Here is a 20,871-nt window from a genome sequence, read left to right on the forward strand (position 1 = left end):
AGCAGAGGTTGTTTTGCATCCATGACTAAAGCAGCTAACTCAGAAAAGGCTACACTTCACCTAAATAATGGAGTGAAAGAACAAGTCAACTCTGTAACAATAACAACCTTTTTTGTATGGAGAAGCCATTCCAGTATTTTACAGCAAACCAGAATTTTTACAGTTCTCTTAGTCTACATTGCTATGTAATTTGAACTGTTACTCTGATTATTAGATACATAAGCTCATTGTTGTATTTTATAGTTGATAGATAGATAATGGGTCTGTTAAACTTAGGTATCCATCCCTCAGTGGAATTCTTCAGACACAAGTGATTTTCACTAGTCACTACAATAAAATAGATACATAATTCAATAAATACAATAGTTGATCAACAGACAGCTTAAGTCAAACACTGAAACTTTAGACAAAATTTGAATGTTTTTTTCATGCCACTAATTGATTTAGTCTAAGTCAGCTGTTTCTTTTCTTTTTTAATACAATGAATCAAGAATCCTGACCTGTCATTTGGTTTTCACATAATCATTTGTTCCAATAATTATAGTTGTGATAAATCTATAATAATATTCAGGGTTCATGGCCAGTGGCCTACATCACTTGATTGCATTGTCTCTAACACTACTATTTGATGTAGCAATAACATATTTAACAAGGTTTCTCCTAAGGAGAATATTTCTAATACATAAAAATACAATTCTATTTGTACATTCCTATCAGAAAACTTTTACATCAAATGTCATTTGACATCATGGCATTATATAGAATTTGATATGTTATTTTGCATCATATGACTGTAAATCTTCTTGAAAATGATTACACAGATATTGATAGGCATTAGCTTAAGATATTCACTGTCTCATATTCCATCGTGAGAATGAGCCTTTTGGTGTATGTTAAAGGTACTTCAGAGAATTGCATTAGATTTGTAGAATATTGTCTTAAGAGAATTATTTGGTTTTCTAGTTTTACAGCTCATTTACAATTACAAGTGTTGTAGTATTTCAGTTTGTCTAAAATATGATTACAAATTTTACAGTGTATACACTTAAACACATACAAATGACATGATAATGTGATTTAACAATTTGTATAGTAAACTATACAATTATATGAATATATATATTTCAGATGTTCCTTCAAAACCAAGAGGACCTCTTGAGGTAACTAATGTTACAGCAGACTCTGCTGATCTTCAATGGAAACCTTCAGAAAGTGATGGTGGAACACCAATTACTAGCTATATCATTGAGTATAAACAAGCTTCACGATCATCTTGGTCTAAAGCTGGCAGTGTTGATGGTAAAACTACAACATTTACAGTGCCTGATCTATCAGCAGGAACAGAATATCAGTTTAGAGTGATTGCAGTCAATGCAGAGGGTAAAAGCGAGCCATTGGAGACTGCTGATGCAACCCTTATTAAAAAGAAAATTGGTAACTATTTTTTTTCTACACTATGTTTTCATATTTGTCTTATTTTTTCTTACAATCTAAAATTCAAATAACTGCTTAGCCCTTTAGCATTCAGATTACTTTAACAAATGTAATGCTTATTTATTCACATAGTTTTAAATTAATCATGTATTATCTTGTAACTTTTAAGTTTCAGTGATGTGATTGTTTAGTTTTAAAGTGGAAGCTGTAGAGTAGGTGTGAGAGACCAGATCTCCTTGTCTGAACATAAAGCATATAGAATATTTGGGCCTGATATGGTCAGATCAAATGCTAAAGGGTTAATGACATGACTAATCTCTTCAATGTTTTACAACAGAAGTATTTTTGCAATATTTCTGACATTTTATGTGCATTTGCTTTTCAGCCCGACCAGGACCACCAATTAATTTGAAACCAACTAAAACGGGTGAAGATTTCATTGAACTTGAGTGGCAACCACCTAAGAATGATGGTGGATCAAAGATCACCCATTATATTCTTAAAAAGAAACACAAAGCTAGTGACAAGTGGGAAGATGTTGCCAAAATTGATGAATATGACAGGAAGTATAAACTGAAAAATGCTGAAACTGACACCGATTATTATTTTGCTGTTTTTGCTGAAAATGAAGCTGGAATAAGCGATTCATGTGAATCGAAAAAGATTACTCTTGTGAAAAAGCCAAGTAAGTTTCATGCACAATTATACTAATGTTGTGGAGAGATTCACCTTACAATAACAGATGTATTATTAAATATGAATAAGGCTTATACTTTGATTTAGTGTAGAATTGAGCCTCTAACTTTTTCATTCTGTTGTTGTTTTAGATATACTCAGAGCATTTTTTGGATTTTAGTGTAATCAGAGGGGTTTTCATTTGTGTAAAATGATCTCAAACTCTTGATGTGATGTTCAGGATAGATGCTATCATTCTAGTTGTTATTGATTTAAGAATAATATTTCCTATTGCTTCTTGACAAATAGATATATTTAAGAACTAGATCATAGAAAATATTGTTAGGATTTTCTAAGATAAATGTTGTAATTTATTAAAAATAAAATAATTATGCAAAGTTAATATTTTATTCTATGTTATATCTTTTGATATACATTCTGTAACTGTGTGGAGGCCCATTGTATGTATGTATATGTATGTGCGTGTACGTGTATGCACACTCATGAGTGTGCTTTTGTGTTTGTCTCCACCTCACCACCTGACAGCTAGTGCTGGTTTATTTGATCCCCATAATGTAGCAGTTCAGCAAATGAGACTAATAGAATAAGTACCAGACTTTAAAAATATGGGCTGGGTTTGATTTGTTTGACTAAGCCCTTCATGCTGGTACCCCAGCATGGCCACAATCCTGAAGCAAGCAAAATATGCAAAATAAAATATTTGAATTTAATCATAACCTCTTGATTATGATATTTCAAGAAAAATATTAAAAAATTTAAACAGCAATTTTATAAAAGACAAACTTCAGTTTGGTTTTATCAAACAAAATTTCTCTATTATTTAAACTTGATAAAAGCAAAATATTTTCTTCAAGTCCTTTGTCTCCATATTTTAGGGACTGAAATCATAACTTCATGTTAACTATCAAATAAAGCTAACTTTAGGGTAACATCCCCACCCCTTTAATTATCAGTTATCATAAGAAGTATGTCTTGATAATAACAAAATATTAATTGAAATAATTAATGATAAATCATTATTTACTATGAAAATTATTTTATATTTTATGCATATTTAAAACGGAAGTGATACTATATGTTATTTATCCTTTTTGTTTCAGAAGTCCCATCAATGTGTGTTGGTCCCATTGAAGTTACAGATGTCAAACGTGATGCCATATCTATCAAATGGAAAGAACCTGAAAATGATGGTGGTTCACCAATTACAGGCTATATCATTGAATATAGGGAAGAATCTAAAGTAAATTGGACAAAGGCTGGCAAAGTCAATGACTCCACTTTAACCTACACTGCAACCCATCTTACTGAGAAAACCAAATATCATTTCAGAGTGATTGCTGTTAACAAAGTTGGCCAAGGTCCTCCTTTGGAAACAAAAGAAGCAACCTTAGCTAAAAGTCCTTTTGGTAAGTTGATATTCATAACATATTTTTGAGCATATTTATAAGTCTAAATTGCTTTCTGTGTTTTCCATATCTTTATAATTTATTGTTTTGGCAGATATTATTATTATCGTTTATTTTAAAATAAATTAATTTTGTTCAATAAAATTAGAAAATATAATCTATTTTTATGATAGTTTAAGTAGTTTTGTTGAGTAAATTTGGCAAGTATTATTTATCTGTTCATATATTAAATTAGATAATTTTATTCAATAAAAATGTCAAATACTTTTATAATAAATTAAATAAAGTTCAATAAAATTGTTATGAATATGAATTTTATGTTTCTGGTTTAATACAGATAAAACTAGATTTATCAACACTTGATTTTAATTAGTAGTCTATCACAATGGTTAATGTACTTTAGTATGTTTAAGTATTTGAATAAACTGAATAAAGAAAATTAATTTTTAATATTGTAAGATATTTATGACATCTCTATATATGTAATTTCTGTTCTGTTTCAAAGCTTGCCCATCAATTCCAATTGGTCCTCTTGAGATCAAAAATGTCACAACAAATTCTGCTGATCTTGAATGGAAGCCACCCAAAGACGATGGTGGTACACCTATTACAAGTTACATTATTGAGATTAAACCTTCATATTGCACTGGATGGAAAAAACTCAGCAGTGTAAATGGAAAGACAACAACTTATACTGCAATGGCCCTTGAAGAAGGTACTGAATATTGGTTCAGAGTCATTGCTGTCAATGCAGAAGGACAGAGTCCTCCACTGGAAGCAGATGATGTAACCAAATGTACAACACGTATAGGTAAAGTATTTTTTTGTAAATATGAAAATGCCTGGTATTTATATGTTTGATAAATGTTTTGCTCTAAGATTATGTTTTGAAATACTTCATATAACTTTAATAGTCAATATAATTTATGAAAATAAATATTACATAGTAGCATGCCATTGAGCAAATGAACTGATTCCTTTAGAAAATGTATGTATGTGCACAGACATGGTTGTGTGTTTAAGTAGTTCATTTCTCAACCACATGGTTTTGGGCTCTGTCCCATTGTGTGATGCTTTGGTAAAATGTCTTCTAAAGTACCCAAAGCCTTGTGAATGAATTTGGCTGTTGGAAACTGAAAGAATTCTATTCATGTATGTGTAGTGTGCATATGTGTAAATCATTAGCAAAACAGATTTATTTATTTAAAATTAGATAGAGTAAATTTTGCCAGTATGGACAATGGACTTTAAATGATGATGATGTGATATAATTTGTATCAGTTACTATTAATTGTAATTTCTATTTACAAAGTTAGGAAATAAACAAAGCTAATATGAATTATTTTTTGTTTTATTTAATAGGACCACCAGGTCCACCAGTTAATTTGGAGGTTGTCGAAGTTGGCAAAGACTTTGCTTCAATCACCTGGTCACCACCAAAACAGGATGGAGGTTCTCCTATAACACATTACCACATTTTCAAAAGAATTAAAAGAACTGGAGATTTGGTGAAAGTTGAAACTGTTGATGCTTTTAACACAAAAGCCAAAATACCTAAACTGCAAGAGAATGTTGAACATTACTTTGCAGTCTCTGCTGAGAACAAAGCTGGTATTGGTAAAGAAGCAATCACAGACAAAGCAGTTATTCCCAAGGCTGCTGCAAGTATGTATACATTCAGTAAAACATGCATGTGCTCACACACACACACACAGACACACACACTCTCGCTCTCTCTCTCTCTCTCTCTCCCTTTCATACACACACACACACATGCACATATCTTGTGAAATGTAAATAGCTTAGTGATCAATTTTTAGGGAGAAAGGAAAATGATCCTGCCTATAACATTTGGAAATGACTCTGTTGTGAGCCTAAATGAGCAGATATCATTGAATGGTATCAATGCTGCTTAGTATTGTGGGACAGAACTATCATACTGGAAGTTATTGAAATCATTGTCATCTCTTCATTTCTAATTATGCTTATATTAAGTATTATGTATAAAGAGTGTTGTTCTCTTTACGTTTTTTGCTATCCATATTCTGTCATATCTGCTATCCACCAAGACTAACCTGCTATAACAGAAAGGTAGTCAGAAGTTATGCTTGTCTTGAACAATTTCTACTGTTTACTTACACTTTTAGAATTAATCAGATGTACTAAGAAACAAATTTTTAGATTAACAATTAATATCTTTCTAGTCTAATGAATTAATTTCAAATGGTATATGATAAAATAGACATTCAAGACAAATATGTAAATTTATTTTATATTATATTCACAAGAAAGATTGTATTACATTTAATTTGGTCTTTACTTTTAGCTGTACCATCACCACCTCTTGGACCTATTGAAGTCACTGATGTTCAGCGAAACTCTATCAGCATCAGATGGAAAGCCCCGAAAAGTGATGGCAATTCACCTATCACAGGCTATATAATTGAAAAACGTCCAGCAAACAGTACTATATGGACATCAGTAGATAAAGTTGATGAGAAAACTTTTGACTTGTGTTGCAAAAAACTAATTGAAAAGACTGAATACTTCTTCCGGGTATTCGCTGTAAACAGTGTTGGACAAAGTGAACCATTAGAAACAAAAGAAGCAACTCTTGCAAAGAGTCCATTTGGTAAATAACTTTAATTGTTTTATCTCATTATTTTAGACCTTAAACAAACAAATTACATTTATTTTATTTCCTAGTTTCTGCTTTAGCTATGTTAAGTTTTGATAAGTTTTAGTATTATTTACCTCATTCTCACAAAATTCTGATATATACATTTGAGCGAGGTTGTTGCCAGTGCCGCTGGACAGGCTCCTGTGCAGGTGGCATGTAAAAAACACCATTTGAGTGTGGCCATTGCCAGTACCACCTGACTGGTCCTCATGCCAGTGGCACGTAAAAGTACCCACTATATTCTCAAAGTGGTTGGCATTAGGAAGGGCATCCAGCTGTAGAAACTCTGCCAGATCAAGATTGGGGCCTGGTGCAGCCATCTGGCTCGCCAGTCCTCAGTCAAATCGTCCAACCCATGCTAGCATGGAAAGTGGACGTTAAATAATGATGATGACACTACATTATTACTATAATTTTAGAAATAATTAATTGTTTGTATCTCCTCTTATATTATTTATACACCCTGGAGTTAGACACCTGGTAACCATCAGAGAGCAGACAATCAAAACATTGTAAAGATGTAAATATTAAAAAAAATAAAAGTTTTAACTTTGAAGATGTGGTTACAAGTTTTAAAAAGTATACTACGTATCATGACTACTTGTCTGATAAGGGTACACTAAGCACATACATCACAACCATATCTGTGCAACATGGTGATCTCACGTAAAGATAAAAAGTGGATGACCTTGCAGGTGGGCCCCAGTTAGAATTTTCTTCAGGCTGAGTAGCCCATCCTGCTCAAAAGGTCCCTGAATAAAGGTTGTTAAAGGAATTTGAACAAAACACCCATCTTTCCTGAGGTAAATATTTTTCAAACTCCAAAGAATTCCTCTCAACACATGACTATGATGCTCCCCCACTACTTCTGCTCATGATCAGAGATGCACTAAGGGACTTGGTTATGGTCAACAACTGACAAGGAAATCTGTGGTATTGAGCAGAATATTTGCTGTAGACCATCTTTTATACCAAGACATTATTATTATTATTATTATTATTATCAATTGTGTAAATTGAAGAGCTTATATATTTTAATGTATTATTTCTTATATTTTGTTATATTTTTGAAACATATATCACATTCGTTAACACATTTACTGTTGAATCCATATATTTTAGCTCTCTTTTATAGTTAATTGTATCTAATTCTTTTATCATACTTTTAATGGCTGATCACTGAGACTATTTCTCTGTATTCTTTTTATATATTCTCTTCCTTTAATAACATCCAATTTACCGTTTTTATAGTTTAATTGCATACATCTATTCACATATTGTAGGGAACTTTGCACATCAATTTTTTAAAAATTTGTTCTTTTGATTGATATGTTTTATTCATATATAATTCTTGATTCTTTAGATGTTCCATCTGCACCAATTGGTCCTCTGGAAATCAGTAATGTCACAGAAAGCACTGCTGACTTAGAATGGAAAGTTCCTAAATCTGATGGTGGCACTCCCATTATTAATTATATTATTGAAAGTAAATCAAGAAATTCATGGTCAAAATGTGGTACAGTAGATGGCAAAACATTGACATTTACAGCAACTAAACTTTTAGAAGGAACAGAATATCTTTTCCGTGTCACTGCAGTGAATGCTGAAGGTCAAGGCCCCTATTTAGAAGCAACTGATACTACCAAACCCACAAAGAAAATCCGTAAGATCCAAATTATTTTCATTTTATTCGAAATAATATTTCATATAAAGTATTTTTTAAAAATATCTTTTATGTTAATTCTTTGATTGATATTTTAGCACCTGTATTAGGATTGTTATTCCTTTGCTTATGATATTACTTTTATCTGTTTTATAGAACCTCCCAGTGCACCTGTTAACTTCCATGCTGACAAAATCGGACAAGACTTTGTCACCCTGCAATGGAAAGCACCAAAAGATGATGGTGGATCTAAAGTTACAGGTTATCACTTGAAAAAGAAAATACGTTCTACTGGTGACTGGGAAGATGTTGCATCTCTTAAGGAAATTGATTTCACATACAAGATTAAAAGTCTCAAGGAAAATGTTGATCATTATTTCTCTGTGTGTGCTGAAAACAGTGCCGGTGTTGGCCCAGCTGCAGAAACCAAGAAAATTGTGCCACAAAGAGAACCAAGTATGACTGCATTTTATTTATTTTAATCAGTTGAAATAAAATTCTAAAATTTCAATTATTAGTTGCAAACAATATTGTAGATGAGTAATAAGAGGAGATAAAAACCATAAATCTCATCTGATGATGTAGATGATTTTCTTGCACATAGAAATTGTCTAAATCGTCCATTGAAAATGAAGAGCTAGTGAGAACAGTTATGATATAAATTTAATAGGTAAAGTTTTGCAACTAGTTAAATAAATACAAAAATGATACAAAAATATGTCTATGGTTATATTCAAAACAAGCCACAAATTCTATGCCATGTCTTCCAAGCTCTAAACTTACTCTATTACTCAAATTGAAGCTTCAGTAAAATATATTGATACTCATCATAACAGGCTGGCATTTGGTGTCATGGAAAGTGTGAACATAACTGAAGCTTCAAGCAACAAATAATTGTACTCACTCAAGTAATAACTGCTATGATATTAAGTGCATTGAGTTTTGCTCTGTGTATGTGTGTGTGTGCGTGTGTATGAAAGTGTAGTTGTCAGCTAAAGACAACAGTTCTCTCTTGTAGTGCTGAGCTGACCAGTACTGATGCTACCAAGGAAGGCATAGGTTTTTTTGGCCCATACTGCAGCATATTTTACACTCACACACACACACACACACACACACACATCATAACTTTGTGAGCTTTTTCTTTTTATTACAATGCAAGAAACTGATGATAACTAAATGACAACACATCAAAATATTTAAGAAAAGTATAATAGACAGTATGTATAACAGATTGTGAAAATGATTTTATGACTGTAAAATTTAGTTTTCAATTTCATAAATCATTTTCTTTTTTTTTTTAGCTGTGCCAGGAAAATGTCAAGGCCCTATTGAAGTTACTGATGTTCAAAGGGATTCTATTAGCATCAAATGGAAGGAACCTGAGGACAATGGCGGTTCTCCCCTTACTGGTTACATTATTGAACAACGAGAAAATTCAAGCACAGTCTGGACTAAAGCTGGAAAAGTTGATCAGTTTACTACTGCATTTTGTTGCAAGTATCTAACTGAGAAAACTGAATATCATTTCCGAGTTTTCGCTGTTAATAAAATTGGAAAGAGTGAACCACTAGTAACCAAAGATGCTACATTGGCTCGAAGTCCATTTGGTATGTGTTTCTTTTTTTTTTTTTTAGTTAATAATTTGTCTGTACTGTATTATGAAAATAATATCACTTGTTTATCAATATAAAATATTTAAAACTTGGATATCTAAAACCTAAACAGTTTAAATATAATGATATTTGTTAAATTCTGTTTTATCTTGGTATTGTTAGTGTGCTAGTAATAAACACTGATTCTGTTTCACTTAATGACATATTGAACCTCTTAAGATACATGTCTCAATGCATGAGTTCATATCAAGAATCTTGTAAACCAAATACAAAATCAACATAAAATATTGTTTAATATAATATTTTTAGCTACTGTTTAGAAAGTCTTAATATTTCAGCAAACTTAAATCCTTACTTCTAGAATTTAACTATTTTCTTTAATGATGTAACATTTTAAACATCTTTTGTGAATTTAGACATATCTACTTAATTACTTATTTAATTTTTCATGCATAAGATTAGTTTATCATATTTTGATAAAGTAACTAATTATAGTTTATATTTGTTATTTTTAGACGTTCCTTCTAAACCAAAAGGACCTTTGGAAATCAGCAATGTTACACATGATTCTGCTGATTTAGAATGGAAACCATCTGAAAGTGATGGCGGTACTCCAATCACCAATTACATCATTGAATTTAGGCCAACTGATAGCAAAACATGGGTCAAATGTGGTACTGTAGGCCCTGATGTAACAAAATATACTGCTTCAGATCTAATTGAGAATACTGAATATTTGTTCCGAGTTGTTGCAGTGAATGCTGAAGGACGCAGTGAGCCTTTAGAAGCTAAAGATGTCACGATACCTCGGAAGAAGATAAGTAAGGGACAAATTTTCTATTTTTCCTATTGTTAGATGTTTAATTTTCAACAGTTGTTTTAATACGTCCATTTATACCATATTGTTGGCAAAAGATGCTTTCTTTTGCTTTTGTAAATAACTTAATTTTCTTTTTAATTTGTACAAAAATATTTTATATTAAGAAGTGATTCTAAGTAATTAAAACGTGCCCATTAGTCTTTGTTTCATAGCATATTTTGTAGTTAAACTAAAATTACAAGATATTCACATACCCAATTCAACACTCACTAATATATTTGACATGTTATGAAAAGGCTGGAAGCATCCTATTTTCTTTATGTTTACTTGTTAAATTCTTATATTTTATGCTTAATTTTTTAAATGCGATAAATGTTTAACAAATTGTTGAGTATGAGTATTTTTCTGTTATGTTTTTAATTAGATGGACAATTAAACTTAAAATCTTTTTTTTTTCATTGAAAAGGTCCTCCTGGCCCACCAATTGATCTCAAACCTTCTAAAGTTGGTGCTAACTTTGTAGTTTTGAATTGGTCTCCTCCTAAGTCTGATGGAGGATCTCCTATCACAGAATACATCATTAAAAAGAAAGAGAAGAAAGGTGATTGGGAAATTGAAAGCACTGTTTCTGATTATGACACATCATTGAAAGTTAACCGTATGAAAGAAGAAGTACCATATTATTTCTCTGTCTTTGCAAAGAATAAAGCTGGCATCAGTATACCCTGTGAGATGGCAGAACCTATTATTCTGAAAAAGGAACCAACTCCACCTTCCAAACCTGTTGGACCTATTGAAGTTATTGATGTTCAATGTAACTCTATAACTATCAAATGGAAACCATCAACTCAGGATGGAGGCTCACCTATTACAGGTTATATTGTTGAGAAGCGAGAAGAGAATAAGACTTATTGGTCCAAAGTAGAAACTGTTGATCCACACACTACACAGCTTTGCTGTCCAAATTTGAGAGAGAAAACTTCCTATCATTTTAGAGTAATTGCAGTGAATAAAATTGGTCAGAGTGAGCCACTAGAAACAGAAGGAGCTACTTTAGCTAAGAGCCCATTTGATGTTCCATCAGCACCTCTGGGACCACTAGAAGTTACAAATGTAACTGTGAATACTGCAGATCTTGAGTGGAAACCCCCAAAATCTGATGGTGGTTCTAGCATTACTGAGTACCTTATTGAAGTAAAAACTGTTGGCAGATCCACTTGGTCAAAGGCTGGCACTGTGGATGGTAAAACTACTCAATTCACAGTTAAAAAGCTAATTGAAGATACAGAATATTTGTTCCGTGTTATTGCAATAAATGCTGAAGGGAAGAGCCCTCCACTTGAAGCATCAGACATTACTAAGCCAACTAGAAAGCTCTCACCTCCTGGTCCTCCAAGATCAGTTGAGCCAACAAAAGTTGGAGAAGATTATGCTGTAATAGAATGGCATCCACCTAAAAGTGATGGTGGCTCTCCAATTACAAATTATATCTTATTCAAGCGAGAGAAGAAAACAGGTGATTTTACAAAAGTAGTAACCCTGAAAGAATTTGATTCATTTTATAAAATACCAAATCTTAAGGAAAACACAGAATACTATTTCGGTGTTGCAGCTGAAAATAAAGTTGGCCAAGGTGAAATTGGAGAAACAGCAACACCAGTTATCCCAAAGAAGGCAGCAACAGTTCCAGGCAAATGTATTGGACCAATTGCTGTGACAGATGTTCAGCGTAATTCAATTAGCATTAAATGGGAACCTCCAAAAGATGATGGTGGTTCTCCAGTGACCGGCTATACTGTAGAAAAACGAGAAGCTTCAAGCTCCATGTGGACTAAAGTTAGCAAAGTTGATGAATTAACAACTCAACTAAAGGTTGGAAATCTTACAGAAAAGACTGAATACTATTTTAGAGTAACAGCTGAAAACAAAGTTGGAAAAGGACCACCATTAGAGACTAATGATGCCACTCTTGCTAAAAGTCCTTTCAACCCACCTTCTATTCCTATTGGCCCACTTGAAGTCGATAATGTCACTCATAACAGTGCTGACCTTCACTGGAAAGCACCTAAAGATGATGGTGGATCACCAATAACAGGATACATAATTGAACACAAGGTAGCTTCCAGATCCACTTGGTCAAAGTGTGGTACAGTTGGTGAAAAAGTAAAAGATTTTACAGTTTCTGGATTATCCGAAGGCACTGAATATCTCTTTGGTGTCATTGCTGTCAATGCTGAAGGCCAAAGCCAACGTTTAGAAGCTACTGATGTTACTATCCCAACCAGAGTATCAGGTATGTTAATGCTATACTCATTGCAATTTAAAAAAGATTCTTAAGAATTACTGAGTTCCTGACTATTATACCAAATGGGGATGAAGTTTTGTAGATATTCATCAATAAATATATGTGGGGTTTATCTTATTTCTATAAAAGTATCTGTTATTTTAAAATTCTTTCTAGTGAAGTCATACTGATTTTCAATAGCAGCAATAGTTTTATTTGATAAAGTTTATTAAACTTTTATGAAATATTGCCAAATTGAGATTTAGTAGATTTAATGTTATGAAACAACGCATTCCTAATATTGGAATTAAGAAGTTGGTATTAAAAGTAAAATGAGAAATAAAAACAGGAGGATTTAATAAACTAGAAATAAAGGAGGATGAAAAGAAAGAAGGAAAGAAAAACATTGAATCTTCAGTTTTTGTTTGTAAAAAGACTAAATATATTATAGTTAAGCCTTGAATAAATTTAACATATGCAAATTTCTAGACACTGGAGTTTGTTATGTCATCAGCATTATCAGCATTTTGTCCACTTTCCATGCTGGCATGGGTTGGATCATTTGGCATGATCCAGTGAGTTGGGGAAGCACATCTGGTTTCAATGTTTCAGTTTTAGCATGGTGTATATGACTGGATGCCCTTCTTAGTACCAACCCCTTTATAGAGTGTACTGGGTGCAATTTGTTGTGGTACCAGCACTATAGAAGTTGTTTTGCCTTTGACCATACTAAAGCGTTCTCTTGATTCTGCATTGCCTCTCCTCAATTCAACAATCATTTCACACCAGTACTATATGTTTGAAAAGTATTTCATATTGAATACTAAAATAGCTTGTATTTAAATATGAAAATATTGTACTAGAATTAGCAGCTTAAAATGAGGAATTGATATTTTGTCATGAATACCAAAATTCAGAATCTTAACATTCGTATCTTAGGACACTGTAGAGAAAATTGGAAAGCCAGTTTGATAATTTTTTAGATTTTAGAATCTTAATATAGTAAATATGGACTTAGAAGTTCATAATGAATTCTGAAAGATAGCATTATAATTTTTTATTATTTAAGAAGCTTAGAACAGACTTTTTAGCTGTTGGGTTTGACAAATGAAAGTGAAAATAATTGCACTATAAGCATAATAAGCAGTGATATTCAATGAAGCATAACAATTTGTTTCATAGTCCTTCTATTTAGCCAGTTAAATATTTGCTTTTATTGTTTGACAGTGCTTTAATGTAGGCATTGTTATTAAATACACTTCATATTTTTCAAATATTTTTTACCTTGCGTCAATATAGTTAAAATATTTTGTAATATACTTTTCACTTTATTCATGCTAAGTTGTGTTAACTTGCTATTAGAATCCATTTTCAAATATTTTTTATATTTCCTCAATTGTGTTTAGAAATCCAAAATTCATTATAGTTGTAATTTTAGGGTAATCCATGAAACAAACCATATGTTCTATTCCTTGTAATTTTCAATATTTAAAGTTATTTTCATTGATAAAAATATTTTTAATGGTTTGGATATCTAGTAATTTTAATGCAAAAGTACATCATTTACTTATATTTGACTTCTTATTTCAGTTGTTCCAGGACCACCACAGAACTTCAAACATACTAAACTTACAGAAGATTATTGTTTAGTAAGTTGGAATCCACCTGAAAGTGATGGCGGTTCCAAAATAACTGATTATATTATCAAAAAGAAAGAAAAGAAAACTGGAAGCTGGACTGATGTAACAACAGTTAGTGGCTATGAAAATTCTTGTAAGGTGCCTAATTTGAAAGTGGGTGTGGAGTATTACTTCTCTGTCAGTGCTCAGAATAAAGTTGGTATTGGAAAGGCTGCTGAAACACAAAAGCCCATCATCCCACGAAAGGATGCTAGTAAGTCATAAGTTGTTTAATAAGATTGATTTGATTAATGTTGTTTATTTAGAAAATACTAGCAGTATCGCCCGCCGTTGCTCGGGTTTGTAAGGGAAATAACTATATAAGCATTTTTAGAAAGTTATAGCCAAAATATAGCAAAAAAATGCATTAAAAATGGGAAAAAAAATGATGGTAAATTTTTTTTTAAATCGTTGACTCATCGTAGACATTTTTAGAGAGTTACTTCCATATAATAGCGAAAAAAATGCATTAAAATGGAAAAAAAATGATCGTAAATTTTTTTTTAAATCGTAGACTCATCGTAGACGTGCGCTAATACCTAGAAGGGCTCGATATGAATCACGACTGTAAGATACCCGGTTTTGGTTAAACTGCACCGCAAAATGTGGGAGTAGTTAGGAATCTAAATCATAGGAGATAGACACACAACTTCTCTTCTATATATAAAGATATATTTTATTTCTTATGAAATAACAATTGTATTTGAGTTTATTTTTTGTTTTTGTGGGGAGGGGGCAGTTTTAAATATCACTCAAACATGTTAAAATTATCAAATTAGGATTTCATATGCATTTTATATTCATATTTTATTGCTTAATATTTCAATATATTTTGATATTTAATTTCTAATTACAAATCAATCTTTCTTTTATATTTTCTAGCTGCTCCATTTAAAGCAACAGGTCCTATTGTGGTTGTTGATGTCCAAAGAAATAGCATTACAATTAAATGGTTACCACCAAAAGAAGATGGTGGTTCACCTTTGACAGGATATCTTATTGAGAAGCGAGAAGCTTCCAGTAAAGTATGGTCGAAGGTTGATAAAGTTGCTGATTTCATCACTCAGTACTGTGTGAAGAATCTTGAAGAAAAAACAGAATATCATTTTAGAGTAATTGCTATTAATGAAGTTGGACAAAGTGAACCTCTTGAAACTTCTGAAGCTACATTGGCTAAACACAAATATGGTATGAAATTAATGAATCATAAATTAAATTTCAAAGCTACTCATTTACTTGTAATTTTCAATAGATGTTTATCAAATCACTAATATAGAATATAATGTTCTCTTAATTTTAAGTGCTTTTAACAAAAACAATATTTCTATCCATTATACCTTTGTATTTTCTTGTAATGTCTTTCATTCGAAATTAAATGTATCTACTACTTTAGTTTGTTGTTTATAAAAATAAAAGTTGTTTTATCTCTAAAATAAGCAAAACTACTTCATATGAATGAGTGTAATTAAAAACTTTTTTCTGTTTATTAGATGTTCCATATAGTCCAAGAGGCCCACTTATTGTTGATAATGTCACTCACAACTCAGCTGACCTTTCTTGGAAACCTCCTGAAAGTGACGGTGGTTCTGACATCATTAATTATATTATTGAAGTCAGTTCAACTGATCGTCCATCGTGGACAAGATGTGGTGTTGTAGCTCCTGATATAACAAAATACACAGCTCAGAATCTGACCGATGGCACTGTGTATCTTTTCCGAGTCAGTGCAATAAACTCAGAAGGAATAAGCAGGCCACTTGTTGCTCTTGATGAAACCAAACCAATGAAAGATTTGTGTATGTAGTTCATTCTTATAATTACATTATATTTTTGTAATTTACATGGAAATCTTAATAAAGTTTTCTCAACACCAACAAAATTCATTCACCAATAGCTTCCTATAGATTCTTGAATGCAAATCTAGAATTGAAATAATATGTAAGAATGTTTGAAATATATTCATTACTCATCTAAGTGAAAATATTTATACTTTATATTTTCAGGAACTAGTGCTCAACTACTCACACTTAAAATAGAATTACAACAAATTATCATTACTAAGCAGAAAAACTTTTTATTTTGCACATAAAATAAATTATTTTTCATACATATAATACACATGCTCAATATAAGATAATTAAAAGAATAAAATAATTGTAAGGAGTGTAATGGTTGAATGTAAGAAATTTAAGCAATAGCCTATAAAATATTCTATATTGTTAATTATCTTATATACATAACTCTTACTAAATTTTAATCACATTTGGATGTCATTATTTTAAAATTATTATTTTATTTTCATAGTTAATTTGTAATAAATAATCTTCTACCATAATGATCAATTAATTAACATTAAATAATTCTTTTTCTTTCAAATCTTTATTTACATTTTTGTTTTCTCCTTTTTTTAATATAGCCCCACCCGGACCTCCTACAAATTTGAAACCTGTGAAAATTGGAACCAACTTTGTAGACTTAGAATGGTTACCACCATTGAGAGATGGTGGTTCTAAGGTTACCAAATATATCATCAAGAAGAAAGAAGATGACAAATGGACTAAAGTGACAACTGTTGAAGCTTTTGATAATTCTTGCAGAATTAAAGACTTGAAAGATGATACCAAGTATTATTTTGCAGTTTTTGCTGAAAACAAGATTGGCTTAAGTGAACCTTGTGAAACAAAGCCTGTTAAACCACAAAAAGAATTACGTAAGAGACTGTTTGTTTCATTAATAACTTTTTGTGTCCTGCTTATTTAATCATTGCTTGGATGAGTGGTACTGTGCTTTAACTGGGCCAATATACTGTTGAAAGATAATAAAACATCTGAAACTACACATGTTTGTATGAGAATCACTACAAAGGATATGATTTTCCATTTAAAATATTCACTTAAAATATAAACTATTGATTATTTAAAGATCTAATATTATGAAATGAGTTATTATGCAGATGATAATTGTCCAGAGTATTGAGTTACTTTTGGGAGTGTGAATTATATTCACATTGATTCAAACTCCAATTATCATAAGATGCCTTATTTCCGAACATGTACATTCATTCCATGAAACTTGAACTAGAACTTTTGATTCAAACAAAAGATTCTTAGCCACTCTGTCACATGTTCCAGTGTCTTAATATATGCACCAAGTGCTTAGTAGATTGGGAAGTTAACAATAAGATTTAGAAATAATGTGTCCTTGTTTGAATTTGGTTTGCAAATATATTTGAGATAAGGTACCTTATAATAATTAGTAATAAAAACCTAATGTAAATATTAATATATTCTCAACAGATGAGATTAATTGTCTGAAAAATTATCCTCTAAATATGGAAGTCTTTTCCAAAATGCAAAAAGAATCACAAGAATTACTGTCATCTTTATGCTACTTTATTGGCTGAGTTTTATGTTTCATGAGGGCAGTATTTATCATTTAATTAAAACTAAACTTTCCTCTTTAAATATATTTCAGTTGCACCTTCAATACCAATTGGTCCAATTTCTGTCATTGATGTCCAAAGAAATTCAATTACTATTAAATGGAAAGCACCTAAGGATGATGGTGGTTCTCCCATCATTGGTTATTTGGTTGAGAAACAAGAAGCATCTCGTAACAAGTGGTCTAAAGTTGATCGAACCAGTGCTTCAACTACAGAACTCTGTTGCAAGAACCTTATTGAGAAAACTGAATATTATTTCCGTGTCTTTGCTGAAAATGAAATTGGACAGAGTCCTCCTTTGGAAACTGAAGGAACAACTCTTGCTAAGAGTCCATATGGTATGTAAAATAAATTTTGGATCAATTAATTTAGAATTACATTTTGACATATTTGCTGTCCATGAAAATAATTAGATATGTTTTGGTCCTTCAGTGATATTACAATATCTGTTATAATTTTATTAATTTCTGTAACTATACTATTAAAAGAACTTCTTTAAAAACTCATTAAAGAACCAAAAATATTTAAAAGAAGGATAACCTGTTTTCAGTGCTGGTTATTACAGCAGTAGTTTTCTATTATATCCCTTGGCTGGCCAAAGCCTTGTTAGTGAATTTGGGAGATGGAAACTGAAAGAAACCTCTCATATATATATATATATATATATAATATATATATATATATATATATATATATATACAAGAATGAGATAATAAATGTTTCCTTCTTGAGCCATGCCAGGCTTATGAGGGGCAGTTTCAATGGTGTATATATTCTCCACCTGGATGGGATGCCGGTCCGTTGCAAGATTACTCATTTTTGCCAGTTGAGAGGACTGGAGCAATGTGAAATGAAGTATTTTGCTCAAGAACACAACGCATCACCTGGTCCAGGAATCAAAACCACAATCTTATGATCAGGAGTCCACCACTCTAACCACTAAGCTACATGCCTCCACTATATATATGTGTGTGTGTGTATGTATGAGAGTGAGTGAGTGTGTGTCTTTGTGTTTGTATTTGTCCCCCACCACTGATAAACAACCAGTGTTGATTTGTTTACACCCCCTAATATAGTGGTTTGGCAAAAAAGATCAATAGAATAAATACCAGGCTTAAAACTAAGGCAGTGTTCCAGCATGGCTGTGGTCCAATAACTGAATCAAGTAAAAGATAAAAGATAAGTGCAATAAGTCTGCTCAAGCTGAGCTGGCCATGGATGCCATTAAAAAAAACCTATCTTAATGTAATAAAAAGAATTTATATCCAACACCTAGTTCTCAAGAAATATAATTTATATGCACATCATTAAAAAGTTAATACAGAAATTAATTTTTGGATAAATTTTATTGTAAAATAATATGATCTTAATAGGGTTTGATGTAATTGATGTTATGCTATACTTAGTTTCCGTTGTTATTTCTAACATAATTGGTTATGACTGCTTACTATTAATCTTGGTAATGCTTTTGTTCATTTCCAGATGTTCCATCTCCACCAGTAGGACCATTAAAGATCAGCAATGTTACATTTAACAGTGCTGACTTAGAATGGAAACCTTCTGAAAAGGATGGCGGGACACCTATAACTAATTATATCATTGAATACAAGACTTTAGACAGAACCACATGGTCTAAAGCAGGATCAGTTGATGCACATACCACAACATACACAGCAAAAGATCTCTTTGAAAATACTGAGTATCTATTCCGAGTCATTGCTGTCAATGCAGAAGGCCGCAGTGCTCCTTTGGAAGCTACAGATATTACAAAACCAACACGAGATCTAAGTAAGATTTTGCTTTAAAATTTATAACAATTCTTAAAGAAAATTAAGTTTTTAGGCTATATCAACAGATTTTTAGCATGGTATGTGGATGTTAAATGGTGATGATTTATACTGTATAAAAATTTTGTTTATAAAATTTATTGAATTCTCTCATGGAATAACTTTAAAAATTATTTCACATTTTCTATATTTTATATATTTTCACAAATATGTCTAATAATATATGGTTATTATTTAAAATATATGCTTTTGAAATTTTAAATATTAAAATTTTTTCAATTTCTAGAACCTCCAGAGCCTCCTATTGATTTAGTTCCAACCAAAGTAGGAGAAGACTATGCTTCATTAGAATGGAAACCACCAAGGAATGATGGTGGCAGTCCTATTACAGGCTACATCATTCAGAAAGCAGTCAATAAACCTGACAACTGGAGTAAAGTTACAAAAGTGGGTCCCTATGAAACATTCTGTAAAGCAGTTTCTCTCCAGGATGGCACTGAATACTACTTCTCAGCAATTGCTGAAAACAAAGTGGGATTGAGTGAACCATGTGTGAGTCCAAAACCTGTGATACCCAAGAAAGGACCAAGTAAGTTTCAATCTGTTAGAATACATTTATATTTTATATATAATCTATTTATGGAGATATTTTTAAACTCTAATTTCTAGTAACATTCTCATTTAAAATTATATTTAAAAATCATGTTGTAGATAGATGGATATATATATTTATCTTTGTATGAAATATGTTACATATTCCTAATTCTTGTTTTTCAGCTATTCCTGCTAAACCAGAAGGACCTCTTGTGGTCACTGATGTTCAGCGTACCTCCATTAGTATTAAATGGAAGCCTTCACCAGATGATGGTGGCTCTCCCATAACAGGTTACATTGTTGAGAAACGTGCTGCATCAAGCACGTTTTGGAACAAAGTTTCCAAAGTCAATGCATCCACTTTTGAATTGTGCTGTCCATATCTAAAAGAGAAAACTGAATATTATTTCCGTGTTATTGCTGAAAACAGAGTTGGAGAGAGTGCTCCTTTGGAGACCAAGGATGCTACTCTTGCAAAGAGTCCATTTGGTAAGTACATACTATACATAACTTAAAAGAATTTCACTTAAAGTCATCAGAATTTTAAAAATATATTTTAATTTCAGTTGCATCAGAATATCATAAAAAGATTACATCTGAAATCCCAAAGCTATAGTTGATGAATATTTTCCAGTTTTGTAAAGTTGCTTTCATAAAGATCTACATTATTATTTATTAATCAAACTTCTGTTAATTTAGCCCAAACTCTGGCTCGATATTCCACTGAAGTCGACTTTGCCTTTCATCCTTTTGGAGTTGATAAATTAAGT

At 31.6% G+C, this 20,871-nt stretch overlaps 1 protein-coding gene across 2 annotated transcripts in view; it reads left to right on the forward strand.

Annotated features, from left to right (window-relative positions):
• LOC115225262 (titin) overlaps nt 1-20,871 on the forward strand; it is a 193,903-nt gene that overhangs the window by 66,347 nt on the left and 106,685 nt on the right. For both annotated transcript variants that reach the window (XM_036515440.1, XM_036515448.1), the window contains 19 exons: nt 1,129-1,434; nt 1,820-2,119; nt 3,231-3,536; nt 4,042-4,347; nt 4,899-5,201; nt 5,863-6,168; nt 7,580-7,879; nt 8,036-8,335; nt 9,184-9,489; nt 10,011-10,316; nt 10,782-12,608; nt 14,190-14,492; nt 15,161-15,466; nt 15,769-16,074; nt 16,695-16,988; nt 17,753-18,058; nt 19,203-19,508; nt 19,794-20,096; nt 20,285-20,590. In XM_036515440.1, coding sequence (XP_036371333.1) covers nt 1,129-1,434; nt 1,820-2,119; nt 3,231-3,536; nt 4,042-4,347; nt 4,899-5,201; nt 5,863-6,168; nt 7,580-7,879; nt 8,036-8,335; nt 9,184-9,489; nt 10,011-10,316; nt 10,782-12,608; nt 14,190-14,492; nt 15,161-15,466; nt 15,769-16,074; nt 16,695-16,988; nt 17,753-18,058; nt 19,203-19,508; nt 19,794-20,096; nt 20,285-20,590 — 7,296 coding nt within the window. The remainder of the gene's footprint in view (nt 1-1,128; nt 1,435-1,819; nt 2,120-3,230; nt 3,537-4,041; nt 4,348-4,898; nt 5,202-5,862; nt 6,169-7,579; nt 7,880-8,035; nt 8,336-9,183; nt 9,490-10,010; nt 10,317-10,781; nt 12,609-14,189; nt 14,493-15,160; nt 15,467-15,768; nt 16,075-16,694; nt 16,989-17,752; nt 18,059-19,202; nt 19,509-19,793; nt 20,097-20,284; nt 20,591-20,871) is intronic.

This window comes from Octopus sinensis, linkage group LG2, assembly GCF_006345805.1.
Source record: "Octopus sinensis linkage group LG2, ASM634580v1, whole genome shotgun sequence".
In the NCBI taxonomy this organism is placed as follows: Eukaryota; Metazoa; Mollusca; class Cephalopoda; order Octopoda; family Octopodidae; genus Octopus; species Octopus sinensis.